Consider the following 15,276-nt stretch of genomic DNA (forward strand, 5'->3'; position numbering starts at 1 on the left):
CATACCACAGCCCTTCCACCCCCACCCCCACTACACTGGTCACCTAATGGTTTTAGGCCTAAATGAAGAGGGAGAAGGAGGAAGAGGACCTTGGGTTTTTTCTTTAACTCCCCAGTGATTCCAATGTGCAGAGAGGGTGGACAGCCAGAGGCCCACCATCTGTCCCTGTGAGAAGTACAGCCACTCAGCCTGCGGAGGCTGCCATAGCTTGGGGGGCTCTGGTGTGCAGGGCAAGGGGCCAAGTGCAAGGGCAGCAGAGATGGAGAAACTCCAAAAAAAAAACCACCCTGGTTCCCTGCCCTGGAGCTCTAACAAATGCCAGTGTGGATCCACCCCCAGCAATTCGGATTCCAATGTCTGTTTTTAAAAACTGCTTCCCAGGGCAGGTGAGGCCAGGGAGAGCCAGTGCTCTAGAGGCACACGCAGTTCAGTCAGCCCTCCCTGCGTCGCAAGGGGTAGAGATCTGCTTACGTGTCATGATCAAGAGCAGGGATTGCAAACTTTTCCTGGTAAGAGTCAGAGAGCAAATATTTTAGGCTTTGTGGCCATAGTCTCTGTCGCAACTACTCAACTCTGTTGTTGCAATGTGAAAGCCACCGCAGACCACTCTAAAGCATGGGTGGTGGGCTGCGTTCCAATGAAACATTATTTACCCGAACAGGCCGCCTGCTGGATTTGGCCCCAGGCTCTAGTCTGCAGACCCTTGATCAAAAGGGAATGCTTTTGAAATTTGCATTTTAAACCTCCCCAACTTCAAGTTATGCTATTGACGGGGATATTTTAATTAAGCAGAAAATAATTACCTGTATTGACTCGAATATTTCCTGATGGGATTTAACTGTTCTGGTTCCTATAAGGATTAGTTAAGACATAATCTTGCCCTGGGTCGAGCTAGTCCCCTGGTCAGGCTCACAGAGGTAGAGCTTGCATTTGCTTTTTTCTTTCTCCCGCTTTTCTTCTGGTTTTGATCGCAGATTAAGCAGCCAGCAGCAGCGCTATTTAAATGTACACCAAATCCAAATGTTAACTACAGACCTGGGGCTTGGGGTTCTACTGAGACTCAAGTGAGTCACTTAGCAGAGGGGTTCAGCTCAGCCACCTGTGCCACTGTCCCTCGGGCACCAGAGGCTCCCAGGAAGGAGCAAGGGCTCGGATGTGGGTGAGGAAGCGACTTGCTGGTTGGCCTGTGCTTATTTGGAAAATATATCTACTGCTCATGCCTGGAAAAAAACACACACAACCCTTATCATTCAAATCTCAAGTCATCTGCCATTTGTTTTTGAATGATTGATTCTTCCTTTAAAGGGGCCAGGTATAGAGCAGCGTCCCTATCACACGGGCTGCCTGAGGCAGCTGCTGCGGGAAGGCGGGCAGATGGAGCACAGCCCATTTTCGGCTGGCAGGCCAGGAACAGCGGAGCATGTGGTGTTAGCAGCTAATAATTAAAACACTAATGTTTCAAGTGGTGGGTTGAGATTTTCAAACACACAGCAACCCAACGGCTGGTTAACACTTCTCAGCTTTCTGGTAATAGTGCTCACATTTATTGTTGGTATGATGGTCTGTCTTTTTGTAAAATTGGAAGTATTCCTTCTTTCCCCAAACTGTTAAAAATAAGTTTTCTGGTGTTGATGCCACTCTTGCACTGTGCTCGCTCAGCCCGAGGCTATCCTGATTTCCATCACATACCTGAGAGCTCTCCTCCTCCTCCTTGCTGCAAACTTGAAAATGTTTACATGTGAGAACACAGGTTTTAAAGAACTTCTTGGGCCTCAACCCCACTATCTAAGCTCTGAGCTACAAAGTGGCGTCTTTGATCTAATGAAAACAAGTGGGTGAGAAAACCCCCCAATGCACACCAACCATGCATCTCAGAAAGAACAGACTTGGATGGGAGGCAGGTGTTGTGCGTCCATTGATTCACTCAGCGATGCTTCCTGGGCACCCACCAGTGCCCGGCTCTAACTGATGGGCTTGCAGAGCTCTCGGAGGAACTCATGCTCTTGGGGAGGAAATGACAAAAACAAGTAAATAATGAGGAGAATTTCAGCAAGTGCACACCTGGGGCAGGGCTGGTGCACATACTCCTTTCAAAAGAACTCTAAGCATGGGTGGGATCAGACCACTGTCCAGATCGTGTTTTTGCTCTACCTGGACACAATGATGTTTCTTTTCTTCATGCAAAGAAGAAAAAGATAAGTGGCTATTTTGAATTTGCTAATGCAGCCATTTCTTTTATTTGTACTGAGGCTACATAATGTGGGCTTAGTAAAGTCTGCAGGATACATTTCTAATGGAAACACTCGCGTGCACGACTATAACAGCAAAGCAATAAATTACCATGATTTTGTACCCCCTGCAGCTCTGAGTTCCATCATACTTCAGGAATGTTGCTTTCACTTATAAAAACTCTACAAATATTGGTTTGCCAGAAAAACAAATATTAAATGAAAATTGTGCTCAAAGACATGAGAAAAAGTGTGCAGTCAGTCATTGGAGACTTGAGAAATAAATCGCACCGGGAAGAACAATTTGCGATATATATAGCTTGCTTAATAATTTACTGGAATTTGCAAACATGGCGATTATGCCAGGCAACGGGTATTTGATTAAATTGAAGAAAATAGCCTCACAGTGTAAGCTGTCCAGAGACTGGGAACGCTTGTACTAACGTGAAAAGGTTTTTGTGTTTTTTAAATTAGAATATTCTTAGAGATTCCAATTTTACTTTTAGCTGGAGTGCTTGTTTTTTTTTTGTTTTGTGGTTGTTTTTGTGTATTCTCATAGCAACTAAATGACTAGTCAGAGTACTAACATGTGATATATGGCTGTGATTCTGGGCATATTAACTCTGTAAGCCCTTGTTTTCTCACCATGAATATCAGGCAAGAGGGGTGCCTGGCACATGGTGACATGTTCAATGTTAGATGTGAAGAGCCCACAGAACCGACTATGGCAACTTGCTTTTCTGTGAACTCAAAGCCAGGATTGTGTTTGGCCTGGGGATATAGACATGAAGCAAAGAGCTGGTCCGCAGGGAGTCCACAACCTGTGTGTTTTTCAGTGGCTTTGGGAGCCCTGGAAAGAGAATAATTAATATACTGGATGGTGAGAGAATAATTAATATACTGGATGGCCAGAGAAAGTGGCAGAAAGGTGACAGTGATGCCGGCCTAGTAAGCATTCAGGAGAAAGGAATAGGAGGGTGAAGCAGAAGAACAGTGTGCTGAAGACAGCCCGTGTAGAGGGGACCTGAGTCACTATGTCTGTAAAACGCTCCTGCTCTTCTGACAATTAAAGGTAAAATCCTTTAATTATATCCAACTCTACTAATTCTTGCCAACTCTGTACCGCAGGGATCTCAAATCAGCTATCTTAACAGACGAACAATGACTTCACCGGTTCTCCACACACTGTACACCCAGGAGATTCTGGTAACAAGAGGCCATCACACAATTTTTAATTTAAAATTTTAAGAGTAAAGTCTTTGAAATGGCTAAAATCTGGAATACAATTTATTAAAAGAGTTTCACGTTAAAATTATATTAGGTTCAAATACACGGATGCTGTTACATATAAACCACACTATAGTTTCCAAAAGTCTACAATGACGTGTACTTTTTAGAACTAGCTGTTTGCTTATAATTTGAATCTAAAACATATTATTGAGCGTTGCTATAACTGTGTTTACTCTGTATTTCCATTCATTTCAATTTCACTAGTAGATATTTAGAAAGCATCCATTTATAAGCCCACCTAGAATGTACAATTATTAAACTTTAAATATTTACATTCAAAAGGGAAAGCCAGTGCTAAAGATATGACAGTTCTTTGTTAATCATGTAATACATTCAATTAGCTGTTTAGAACGCTAGGTTAAGATTCGTGCCCATTTCCTCTGCACTACACCCACATTTCACCAGTCAATACACAAAGTTGGCTTGGAGTCACTTCATGCGATTGAGATTGTACTGTTGACAGCGAAGTCCAGATTATGCCCCAGGGTTATGCCTCATTTGAGAGACCTCTACTAAGGAACATTAATACAACTGAACTCAACTATTAGCATAACTGCAAAAAATAAGGCCTGCTTCAGTGGAATCACTAGAGGGATGCTCATGGCAAATCCGGCAATATCATAACCACAACACGTGCCGGTCCTGCACCCGAGTCACAAAGGCAAGTTTCATTAAGTCCCTAGGTCTCATGGTTCCTCAGGTCTAACTACAAAGATGAAGAATATGGCCAATGTCATAATAACATTTATTTCTTGGCTCTTCTCCATCATCCCACCCTCTCAAGCAATCTGGCGGCTCTAGATGCAGGATGGCTGGTCCCATAAGACAGGTTAGCAGCACAAACAGCAGGCCAAGTTATTTCCCCAAGGCAGGGGCACCACCCCCCCCCCCCCCCCCCCCCCCTCCATGAAGGTGGTGAAGGACCACACACACACACGTAAACAGTGGGAAGCAGGTAAGTGGTCACTGATTTCAAATAGATAAGGAATATAACAAAAAGGGGGTAACTCTCAAATGAAACATTTTCAATCCTCATACCTCTGTAATGGCAAACTGACTACCACCGTACATTCTTTTATAGTACCTATTTACAATGTAGATATTAAAGGGCATGAAAGCCAATTTGGAGATAACTTTGAAAAAACTGAATGTACACCAAGATTCCACTCCTTCGTATATTAAATCACATAGTTATAGGATCTGAGTAGAAATAAGAGGCTCAGTGTAGTGGTATTTTGTGCTGACAATTCCTGAAACCAGGATGAGAGGAAGTGCCTTGCTCTATGTCATGATTAGTCAGGACTCAGACTCAGTTTTGGAGAATTCTATGAGCAGAGGCTCATGGGAGCTATTGTGGTAGAGGGAACGCATGGTGAGGAACCTCTAGGCATTGGCAAATAGTACCCCGACCAAGGGCAAGCAACAGTCTCTTTGATTCTGCTTCACTGGATAATGAGCACTGGGTTTAATGGCTGGTAAGACATCTTCTAGCGCCAACATTTTACAAAACTGGAAAATTATGCAGGGCTTCATACATGAACCTCTAAGAAAATGCCATAGATTTATGTTGTAGGCAAACCCAAAAAAGTCTGGTGACCAAGTGCACACAGCTATTGTCAATAAGATGTACATATCATATCCCATATTACCAATAAATACAAGCACATAAACAGATTAACTTTTCATTTATTTATTTTTGTACTCTCAAATACATTTAAAAAATAACATTTTCGACACAGAATCACAAATACACAAAAAAACAAAGTAGTGCGTGCTTGCTTCACAAAGGGGTCTCCCTTAATTCCTTTAGCTGCTTTGCATAAAATTCAAAGCTTTCCTGTTGAGGAGATAAAAAGGAAGGGAAGGTAAGATTTACTAGCAAGAGGTGATGGCACAAAACTTAAAAATCACAAAGTACTGCAAACTGGCAACACTTTGTTTCATGAAATCACCAGCCCCAGATTCAGAGTAAACGCTGGCACCAGGAGCTTGTGTGAGCGTGTGTGTGTAGGTACCTGGGTATGGACAATTGTGGTGTTTGAAATAAACATGGTGTGTGACTTTCAGTTCAATGACACAATAAAAAGAAATACTGCACCTAAACAGAACAACAAAAACAATAGCCAAAGCATGGAAACAACTTAAATGTCCATCAACGAATGGATGGATAAAAAAGATGTGCTATACACACCAGTGGAATATTATTCAACCATAAAGAAGAATGAAATCTTGCCATTTGCAACAACATAGATGCACCCTGGAGGCATTATAGTAAGAGAAGTGAGACAGAAAAAGATAAATACAATAAAATCTCACTTATATATAGACTCTAACAAAACACAAAACAGAGCTCATCTAGAGAAGACTGGTGGTTGCCCGAGGAGAGGTGGGGGATGAAATGTGTGAAGGGGGGTCAAAGGGAACACATTTCCAGCTATAGAGCCAGTAAGTCATGGGGATGTAATATACAGCATGGTGCTTTTTAGTTAATGATACCGTACTGCATATGTAAAAGTAGCTAGCAGAGTGGTTCTTCAAAAGTTCTCATTACAAGAAAAAAATGTTGTTACTATGTATGGTGATGGATATTAACTGAACTTATTGTAGTGTCATTTTGCAATACATACAAGTATCATATAATTACATTGTATACGTGAACCTAATATAATGTCAATTATAGCTCTAAAAAATGTCCTAAGTGAAGAAATAAAAACAAACTTATTTAAACTGAATAAGCAATTAACAGTTCTATAAAACCCTCAGCTATTGGAATATAGGTTATGAAATGCTATTTCAAGTTGAAATAATGAGAAAACCACCCCAAGGACATTTGATAAATTCATAACTTTAGTTGAAGGTCTGAAACTGACCTTGTATTTTAAAACTCACTCCCAGAGGGTTACATCTCCCACAGCCCATGCCCAACGCATGAAAGTTCAGTTCCTGAAACCCTCCCCTGAGGTTTTCCACAGAGATCTAATCCTCATGTAATTAAGTATTCAACTTATTTTTTTTTTTTACACATTATTGTGAAGTGTTCATAAATCTGTAAAGGTGACTTTTTTCTCTTAAATACTCACAGGGGGCTCAGGGAAAGGGACAGGCTCTCCAGCATTCACTGCTTTGCATAAAATTCAAAGCTTTCAGGGGGCTCAGGGAAAGGGACAGGCTCTCCAGCATTCTTCAGCAAAACTGCATAACGTTTTAGAAACAGATCATCCAATTTTATCTTCTTTGCAGTCAAATTTTCATACAGTGCTTTGGCAGATGAGACATCTTTGTCCACGCCTGAAGAAAGAGATATTAGTCACAGATAAAAGACAACCTATTTTCCTCTTTCCCCAAAACACTTAGCTCTAGAGGGACTCCTGTCTTCCTACCTGGATCGCTTTATCCCAAATTAACACTTAACTACCTTAGCAAAAGCCACATTCAGAATCTACAAGCACCCTCACTCCTTCCCCACACCTCTCACTCATGGAGTGTGTGCGTGTGCATGTACTATTTCACTTAAGTGGGTGAGGGAGCAGCCCAGGAGCTACTAGTAGGTTTAGCTGGCTCTCCACCTTGGCTGATTTGCAGTTTTCTTTTTACGTTTACTGCTAAGATTACAGGGGCTCTGCTATTAACTGCTGGTAAGTGTTAACATCTAAGCACCTAACAACCCCCTTACCCTACACTAATGTTCTATAAACAACCCCAACGGTGGCAGCACCAGGGAGGGCCTCCAGAATGGACACGAGAAGTTTAGGAATCAACCGAAAAGGGAGCGAGGGTGATGACACACCAGCTCTCACTGGGTTTGAACAGATCTTTGTAGGTTGGGTGGACTCAGTTTCCTGTGTCAATTCTTTCCCTGCCATGCCAAGGGCTCATCTTCCAGAAAGCCGCTCAGAAACTCGACCTTCCTCTCACCACTTCCTGATCTCCCTGCTTCTCCCAAGTGGGATGACACAATTTAATAGTTTGGTGTTGTCTGACCCTCTTTCATGTTACTTAGTTATTATTGAATATCTGCCAATGGAACTTTGAGAAGGCTTATGATTATAGCTGTTTTAAAATACTTCATGTTCTCCTGACAAGGGTGGAAAACCAGAGAACCAATTTACTAATTCTGATTGTAATCTCTTGTCCTGCCAACGATAAAATCAAAAGAGCAGTTATTTATTTACCTCCTGCCTCAAGTGAGCAAATCAGTGGTTGGCAGATGGGTAGGTGATCAAAACTCAGAAATGCTACCGTGTATTTTGATTACTGAGGAAACTTTAGACTGATTCCCTCTCATATGTGATGGGTAGGCAATCAGGAAACTGCCTGAAAGACAGGAATTTCAACTGTGACTTAAGGTAAAACTTTGGAGCCCATTTTTAGTAAAGGGCCTGTTATTTCAAAGGCCTCGGTAGGCAAGGAGGGTACTGAAGGAGCAAGAAGGCAAGGCAAGTGGTAGTCTCGAGTATGTACCTATCTCATGCAGTGTTTCAGGTGGCAGGGCCTTGGGGAGATTGGATTGGTTCCCAGTATGTAAACCCAAGTGGACTCCCAAGACTTCCCAGGAGCCCGGGATCCCACTCAACACACAGGGCCTCTCTGAAGATGCTCAGTGATACCTGTTTTTATGTTAAAGGTATATGAATAATTTCATATTTTTCTCATAGTTTTTAAACATATTCTAAAGCTAAGTAAATTATTTATATAATTATCTGATATTTATGATTTCTACCTTGAGCTACAGACCAACTTAGTTGACTATATTACAATTATTTAAATCACTTAAATAATATAGTCAGAATAAACTAATTACCACAGCTTTTCATGATGGAAGTATATACTTCTTCTTTTTCAATTAATTCAGGAATCAGTTCTACTAAAGATCTCAATATTGGTGCCTAGGATATTAAAAGAGAAGTCAGAAGAACTGTGAAATAAAACACTGATATATAAACATTAAATCACAAAATCTTGACAATAATTACAACAGAACTGCCTACTCAATTTAATGGACTATTTCCCTTCTGTATACAGGCTGGGTTCAGTTCCAGACCACTGCAAGAAAGCAAGTATTATAATAAGCAAGTTGTAATTTTATTTGCTAGCTTAAATTTGTAAAAAAAAAAAAAAAGCAACATCGCCTGGCTGGCATAGCTCAGTGGTTAAGCATCGGCCTATGAACCAGGAGGCCATGGTTCAATTCCCGGTCAGGGCACAAGCCCAGGTTGCAGGCTTGATCCCCAAGATGGGGTGTGCAGGAGGCAGCTAATCAATGATTCTCTCTCATCAATGATTTTCTGTATCTCCCTTCCTCTCCCTCTCTCTCTGAATTCAATAAAAATATACCAAAAACTTTGCAATTAGGCAAAAAAAGTTTTTTTAAGTGTGTGTGTGGGGGGGGGGGATGCGGGGGGGCAGAGGGAGAGGTAGGAGGGAAGTGTGTAGAAATTAAGGAAGTCTTAGACCTTCCAGACTGGAGACAACCTAAATGTTTCACAATAAAACAAACATTATAATTGGCACTCAATCTGAAACTTCATAATGTGCCTAAATAAACTAAGAATGGGGTTCCTGGTGCTCAACAGGTAAAATCAGATCTAAATAATTTTTTTTGAAATATGCTTTTATTTATTTTTTAAAATATATTTCATGACTTTTTACAGAGAGGAAGGGAGAGGGATAGAGAGTTAGAAACATATGAGAGAAACATCGATTCAGCTGCCTCCTGCACACTCCCTACTGGGGATGTGCCGCAACCAAGGTACATGCCCTTGACCGGAATCGAACCTGGGACTCTTTAGTCCAGTCCGCAGGCCGACGCTCTATCCACTTAGCCAAACCAGCCAGAGCTATTCTTTTTTTTAAAATAAAAAATAGGACTTGGTTCTGTTCTACGCACCATGCATGAATCTTTTAGTGCACATAAGGTAAGTGCACAAATTGAGAATAATTTTTGGCACATACCGGTTTTAAGGCCTAATGGCGAACCTACCAGATGGTTAAAAATGGTCTGTGATGAAGGGAATGTTTCTGCACACTGTTACATGTACCAAGTGACCTAAGCAACAGGATTTTTATCTCCTGTTTCTCTGGACCCTTCCTGGGGGCTCCTAATGCATAACTATGTGCATACAGCATTCACTGCATGAACCTGTTTTGCGTTTCCAGTTCAACTAAGGAGCCACACCAACTTTCTATCAACATTTAAATATATATTTTATTGATTTTTTACAGAGAGGAAGGGAGAGGGATAGAGAGCCAGAAACATCGATGAGAGAGAAACATCGATCAGCTGCCTCCTGCACACCTCCCACTGGGGATGTACCCGCAACCAAGGTACATGCCCTTGACCGGAATTGAACCCAGGGCCCCTCAGTCCGCAGGCCAATGTTCTATTCACCGAGTCAAACCGGTTAGGGCATCTATCAACATTTAAAAATGTAAAGAAGTACAGACAAGTAAAGTCTTCGATCTTCAGTGTTTTTAGATCAGGCCCTGCAGCAACAAGACTGGCTTATAGCATCATTGACTATTCAGCAAGTTAAGCATAGTACCTTTCCTGGCCTCCGAGAACTCCTCATAAAGAACACCACGAAAATTGGGGTTTGCTCGGCAATTGCACCACATCTCTAAAAATTGAAACATTACTCAGTAAGTGAAGGTTTCTGATAAACAAGCAGACCAAGGCAATTATTTCCAATTAAGAAAGTTCACAATAATACAGTAATGTATCATTACTAATAGGAGGGCCTAGTAGTCGACCAATATTTTTAAGGCAAGAAAAAAGAACCATGTCAAGCTTTTGTGATTGCTACCCTTGGGATTGCAAGTATAAAAGTTTGTTTAAAAAGACAAGGGAAAAATTAAACTAGTGCTTCAACAAACCACAGAATAAGGTTTAGGACTGCAAAGAAAGAGGAAAAAAAGAAACACTACTCCTCTCCAATTATACTGCCAAGCATTCACAAGTGAGCTAGGGATCATAAGGTTAATTATACATTTAATAAGGTGTCAGGGAGATAACTGCTCGTTTCTTTATAAAAATTAAAATGTACAAAGCAAGTTCTCTTTAAAGTATAATTACCTACACTTATGCATACAAAAGGACTGATTTCAATCTCTCTATTTTATAAAAGGCTTTCATTGCGACAGCCAGTGCTTGAGAGAGACAAAAGTTACACTAAAAAGAAAAGTTTATATGACAGACCAGATAAATCAAGTGTCTACCCAATCTTAGATGCAACAGTAAAATCAAATATGGCAAGACAATATTTTAGTTTACACTCTTCGTAGATGTCATTCTGTAAGTTTCTAAAAGCTCATCCTCTTTCAAAGCTTTAAAACATTGTCAATACTAAAACGAATAGTATAAAAAGAACTTTTGGGGACACACAGAACATTTACATTATAAACTGATGTTTTCGACATCTGTGAATAAAGTATTCTTCGGCACAGTAAGTATAATCTTTTACTGTTTGACAAGCAGGTAAAGGATGGGTAAAGGCTTTATCATTTGAAACCTCAGTCTACTGAAGGGATGAAAACAAAAAGACTGCTGTTGTTGCCTAACACTCAGCGGTCACGAAGAGCTGCTAGGCAGGCCGCTGTGGCTGAATGCAGCTCCGAGGGCAGCAGGCTCCCACCCCAGGTGCTGTCAGCCTTGAAAGATTCTGGCTCAGAACAAGCTGGTAGAGGAAATAACAAATGCCACCCTTCTAAAGAACCATCAAAATAATGTGTTAAAATTGAACAAATACTACCACATGTATAATTAGATATGCAAATACCCCTAGTAGGTACACTGAGAAATGTACACACAAAGATAAAGCATTCGAGTTTATTTCTTTCAAGAGAGAACCTGAAATATTAAAGGCAGGAAGATTAAAAAATTCCTGAAATCCCTATCATAAACTTCCTTTTCTATTTTGTTGTTGTTTTTTGTTGTTGTTGTTTTTTTAAGGTAAAGAAACCAAACCAAACAATAGAATTTTCAATCAACTGGAATTTCTCTCTGGCCAGAAAAAGAAGTACAAAAGCCGTAGAGACAGTGCCAACTTACACTTTTTACAAAACTGTTAACAGAGATATTTCTCAGGCATACCTCTTAAAAATGGCTTGGATTCTACTGTCAAACTAGATGAACTTTAAGGATGGAACGAGAGCTCAGGTAAATGGGTAGTTCTATCATCCCTCTCTATTACTTAAAAATGTAAGTGAATATAATATCATTTACTATCAGAAATCGGCCCCAGGCCTCAATCTAACACAGGGTGTCTACACAAACACCGCCGTTGGCAGGATCACGGTGACTGTTTGACTGCCGCCTGCTGGGAAGGGGCTCCGCAGTGGTGCCTGTTTGTGTACATTGCCAGTGGCAGCTCCGATCACCCACTGTTTCCCACTTGGAGCAGCTTTATATTTAGTGCTGCTAAAATAGCAGGAATGCCGCTGTCCCCTTCCCTGAGGATTGCTAATTTAACTGAGAGTGTGGGCCACAGAGACCTGCATTTGTCGTTTAATGTGTCTGCGACACACAAGTGAATAGAAAGCAAATGCAACTCTTAATAAACCTTGAATAAGGCATGAACATGTTTGAGTGTTCAAGTGAGAAGCGGTACTTGAAAAGCAAACATTTCCTACTTTTTGTTTGCAAACTGTGTTGCCATGGTGATGCACAGTATTTAGAGCATTAGAGAAATTAAAGTAGGAAATCAAAGGAATTGTTACCTATCTGTAGAGAAACATTTGTCTTTAAATCATTTCATCAAAACAAGTCTTCCCTCTGCCCCCTCCCCCCTAAAATCTAAGGACATTTCCAATCTGATTTGGCACAGCATCCCACAATTCACAATCCAGTCCTTATCGTGCAACCTTGACTCACAATGAACTTAAATGTGCTAGCACTACAATTCCATTCTAATATTCTACCACACACTTGTGTCAAGTAATTTCTCAATTTACTTCTCACGAGCCATCAGCCCCACTGCTCCATGTGTGGTGGGTCATTACCTGTAGGAGGGCTCTGGCATCATCCACCTTGCCCGAATCCACAAGCTGAAGGAAAAGGTCGGTGACAGGTTTGTATACTGCAAACTGATTGGCCAATCTCTCTGCCATGATGCTTACTGAAAAAAATGACAGGGAAGAAAAATCTTTCATTTAAACCATCCACCAAAGAAATGTGGTCCAGCCTCACTAGAGAGAAAATGTGGTTCTGTTTTGTGTGTGTGTGCTTGTTTTTTGTTCTTTTTATAAAAGCAAAAAACACAGCTAACTTACTCTTTTCAAGTGCTGGATCCAACTGCTCCTCTATTACTTTTCTGAATAAGTATGCCAAGCCAAAATACTGGGTTTCCATGGTTTGATTCCCTGAAGTAAGCATATTTTCAATGTTTTCTATTGCAACATCTATGTTATTGCTGTAAAAGATAGAGACAAAATCAAACTACTATATATACAAGCATTATAACTTAAAAAATTGTATCTTAAATATTTAATTTGATTTTGTAGCTCTTTGGATATAAAATAAAAGCTTGTGTAAGTGCTACAACTTTGGCTGTATTATCTACAATGGTCACTACTGCATAAAGTAAAGTTAATATGTATCATCTCAGTATTCTTAAAGATGCTGATGATGTCTTTAAAAGGTGTACTTTCAAATCTCTCAACCCATAGTCACCATGATTTTTTTTCTGTCAGGTATTATAGAACATTTGAAAAATATTCAATTTATACGAAAATTATCAGAAAAAAGTATCTTCACACTTTACATTAAAAATTCAATTACATAGCCTTATTTAACAAGTTACAGTAAAAGAATTATCTTTATAACTTTTTGGGTAAGGTTCTCTTTAGTTGCTACTTTACAGTTATGGCACTCCAAATAATTTTATGTTGAAATTATTACCTAAAACATAAGAATTCTCTAACTAAAAATGAACACCCATTACAATAAATTTTTCTTACAGGTCTTAGTTAGAAAAATTATTCACTAGTAAATAAAAACATATTCTCCACATCATATAAAACTGTGTTTATATGATAACATTTAAAAATTCATCTGCTCTTACTTGGATAATTTCCTTGAACTTAACAAAATCACATTTTCTCATTAAAGGAAAAGTTTAAAGTTCTATTGGGGAAATAGTTTTAAAAGGGAAAACAAAACACAACGTCTTCGCCCAAAGATATAGAAACAAAAAAGAAAACATCTAAAATACACAAACGTTACATTTTAGTATCATAACCCATTAAATATATGTAAGATTAACTACTAAAGAACATTTTTTTCTGAAGGCCTGAAGAGGTCAATTCCATAATTATCCTCATGAATTTTGAACTTGAGAAAGTTAATAAAAATCAAGTTACTTCTTTCTACAGTGGTGATTCTCACAAGGAATCTAGAATTGGTGGTAAGAGAATCACCTCTATATCCCTCCTTTTTTTGTGGAGCTGTAATGACAGGGTGGATGGTAGGAGGGTGGGAAAAGAGAAACTCCTATTTCTAACAAGCTTGCTGGGCCTTCTATTTCACAATGTTCTAGTAGACTGTCACCCTCAGTGTTGCTGGCAATCAATGAATTCATTTTTCACTTCTGTAACAACGTGTTTCCACAAGGGCCTGGTCTGTATGAATGAGAACAGTCAGCAACTGTGAAACACATTTTACGAATTTGATAAATGTTCTTTATTCTGATTTAATTTAAAGCTAACACACATTTCATAATGTATAATACAGAATTCCCAAACAGTTAGAGAATGATCAGCAACTGGCGTCAATATTTCCTCTTCAGTTGATATGGTTTCTAATAGCTTTAAAAAGTTTTAAAAGGTAGTATTAGAGGTAATGCTCCTCCCAGCATCTGAAGGAGAAAAAGAAAGCTTGAAAATACTCACTTCTTTATTTGTGCCAAAGCAATGTTATTGATGAAAACCATATTTGAAAGACCAATCAACTCTTCGAGTCCATTTACCATCTTCTGAATTGCTTGTATGCTTTCTAAATCACCCTTCAAAGCACACGCCTGAATCAGGCGGGTCACTGCTATCTTAGAAGGTGTCTGCCCCTGATCCAAGGCCGTCTTTAGCATTGTTAGAGCCTCTACAATAGAAGACCAGGTGACAGAGTTTTTCTTATATTAACCATAATGACTTTAATGCACTTTGAAAACCAGCTTTTAAATATAAACACCAAATGGCTATAGACAAAAAGCTATGAATAATTTATCCTAGATTACAGAAAATATTAACACTTTATAAAAAACCTAAAAAATGACAATTTATTTGACTACCTATAAGATAGAGACCAAAGAAATGTCTTCTTTAAGTCACAGAAAATACAAATGCTATTGAAAGAATGTGGGTACCATTCTGGGAAAACATTTAGTGACTAATTTCAAGGAAGTTAACAAGTTCAGAGAAATATAAATAAGAATTTTAAAAATTAAAATTTCCAAAAATACGTAATTTCTACTATATTTATACTTTCCCACACTTTATTATGCTCAAAGATTAGATGATTATCAAATCTTCTAATATTCCAAAGATTCTTTCTTGAAAACAGTATCTTTTTCTAGTCCAAACAGGATCAATCATGCAAAAGCAGCCAAACTGAAACATTCAACTTTCACACTAGCAGACTTATTTTACACTACAATATCTTGTAGATAGTTTCTTGCACTCATTTTTCTAAGAAAATAAAACTCACCAGATTCCCATAGATATAGCCACAGAAGTTTTTTTTTTTCTTAAGTATCATACTTAACATTAC

General features: G+C 39.3%; 1 protein-coding gene across 1 annotated transcript in view; it reads right to left on the reverse strand.

The window, feature by feature from the left end:
• Window positions 1-4,449: 4,449 nt before the first annotated feature.
• LRPPRC (leucine-rich pentatricopeptide repeat containing) overlaps window positions 4,450-15,276 on the reverse strand; it is a 74,902-nt gene continuing 64,075 nt past the window's right edge. The window contains 7 exon segments of the mRNA XM_014538461.1: window positions 4,450-5,355; window positions 6,599-6,806; window positions 8,320-8,404; window positions 10,061-10,135; window positions 12,516-12,631; window positions 12,786-12,925; window positions 14,403-14,607. Coding sequence (XP_014393947.1) covers window positions 6,634-6,806; window positions 8,320-8,404; window positions 10,061-10,135; window positions 12,516-12,631; window positions 12,786-12,925; window positions 14,403-14,607 — 794 coding nt within the window. The 3' untranslated portion in view covers window positions 4,450-5,355; window positions 6,599-6,633.

The sequence above is a fragment of the Myotis brandtii genome, unplaced genomic scaffold (assembly GCF_000412655.1).
Source record: "Myotis brandtii unplaced genomic scaffold, ASM41265v1 scaffold191, whole genome shotgun sequence".
Classification (NCBI taxonomy): Eukaryota; Metazoa; Chordata; class Mammalia; order Chiroptera; family Vespertilionidae; genus Myotis; species Myotis brandtii.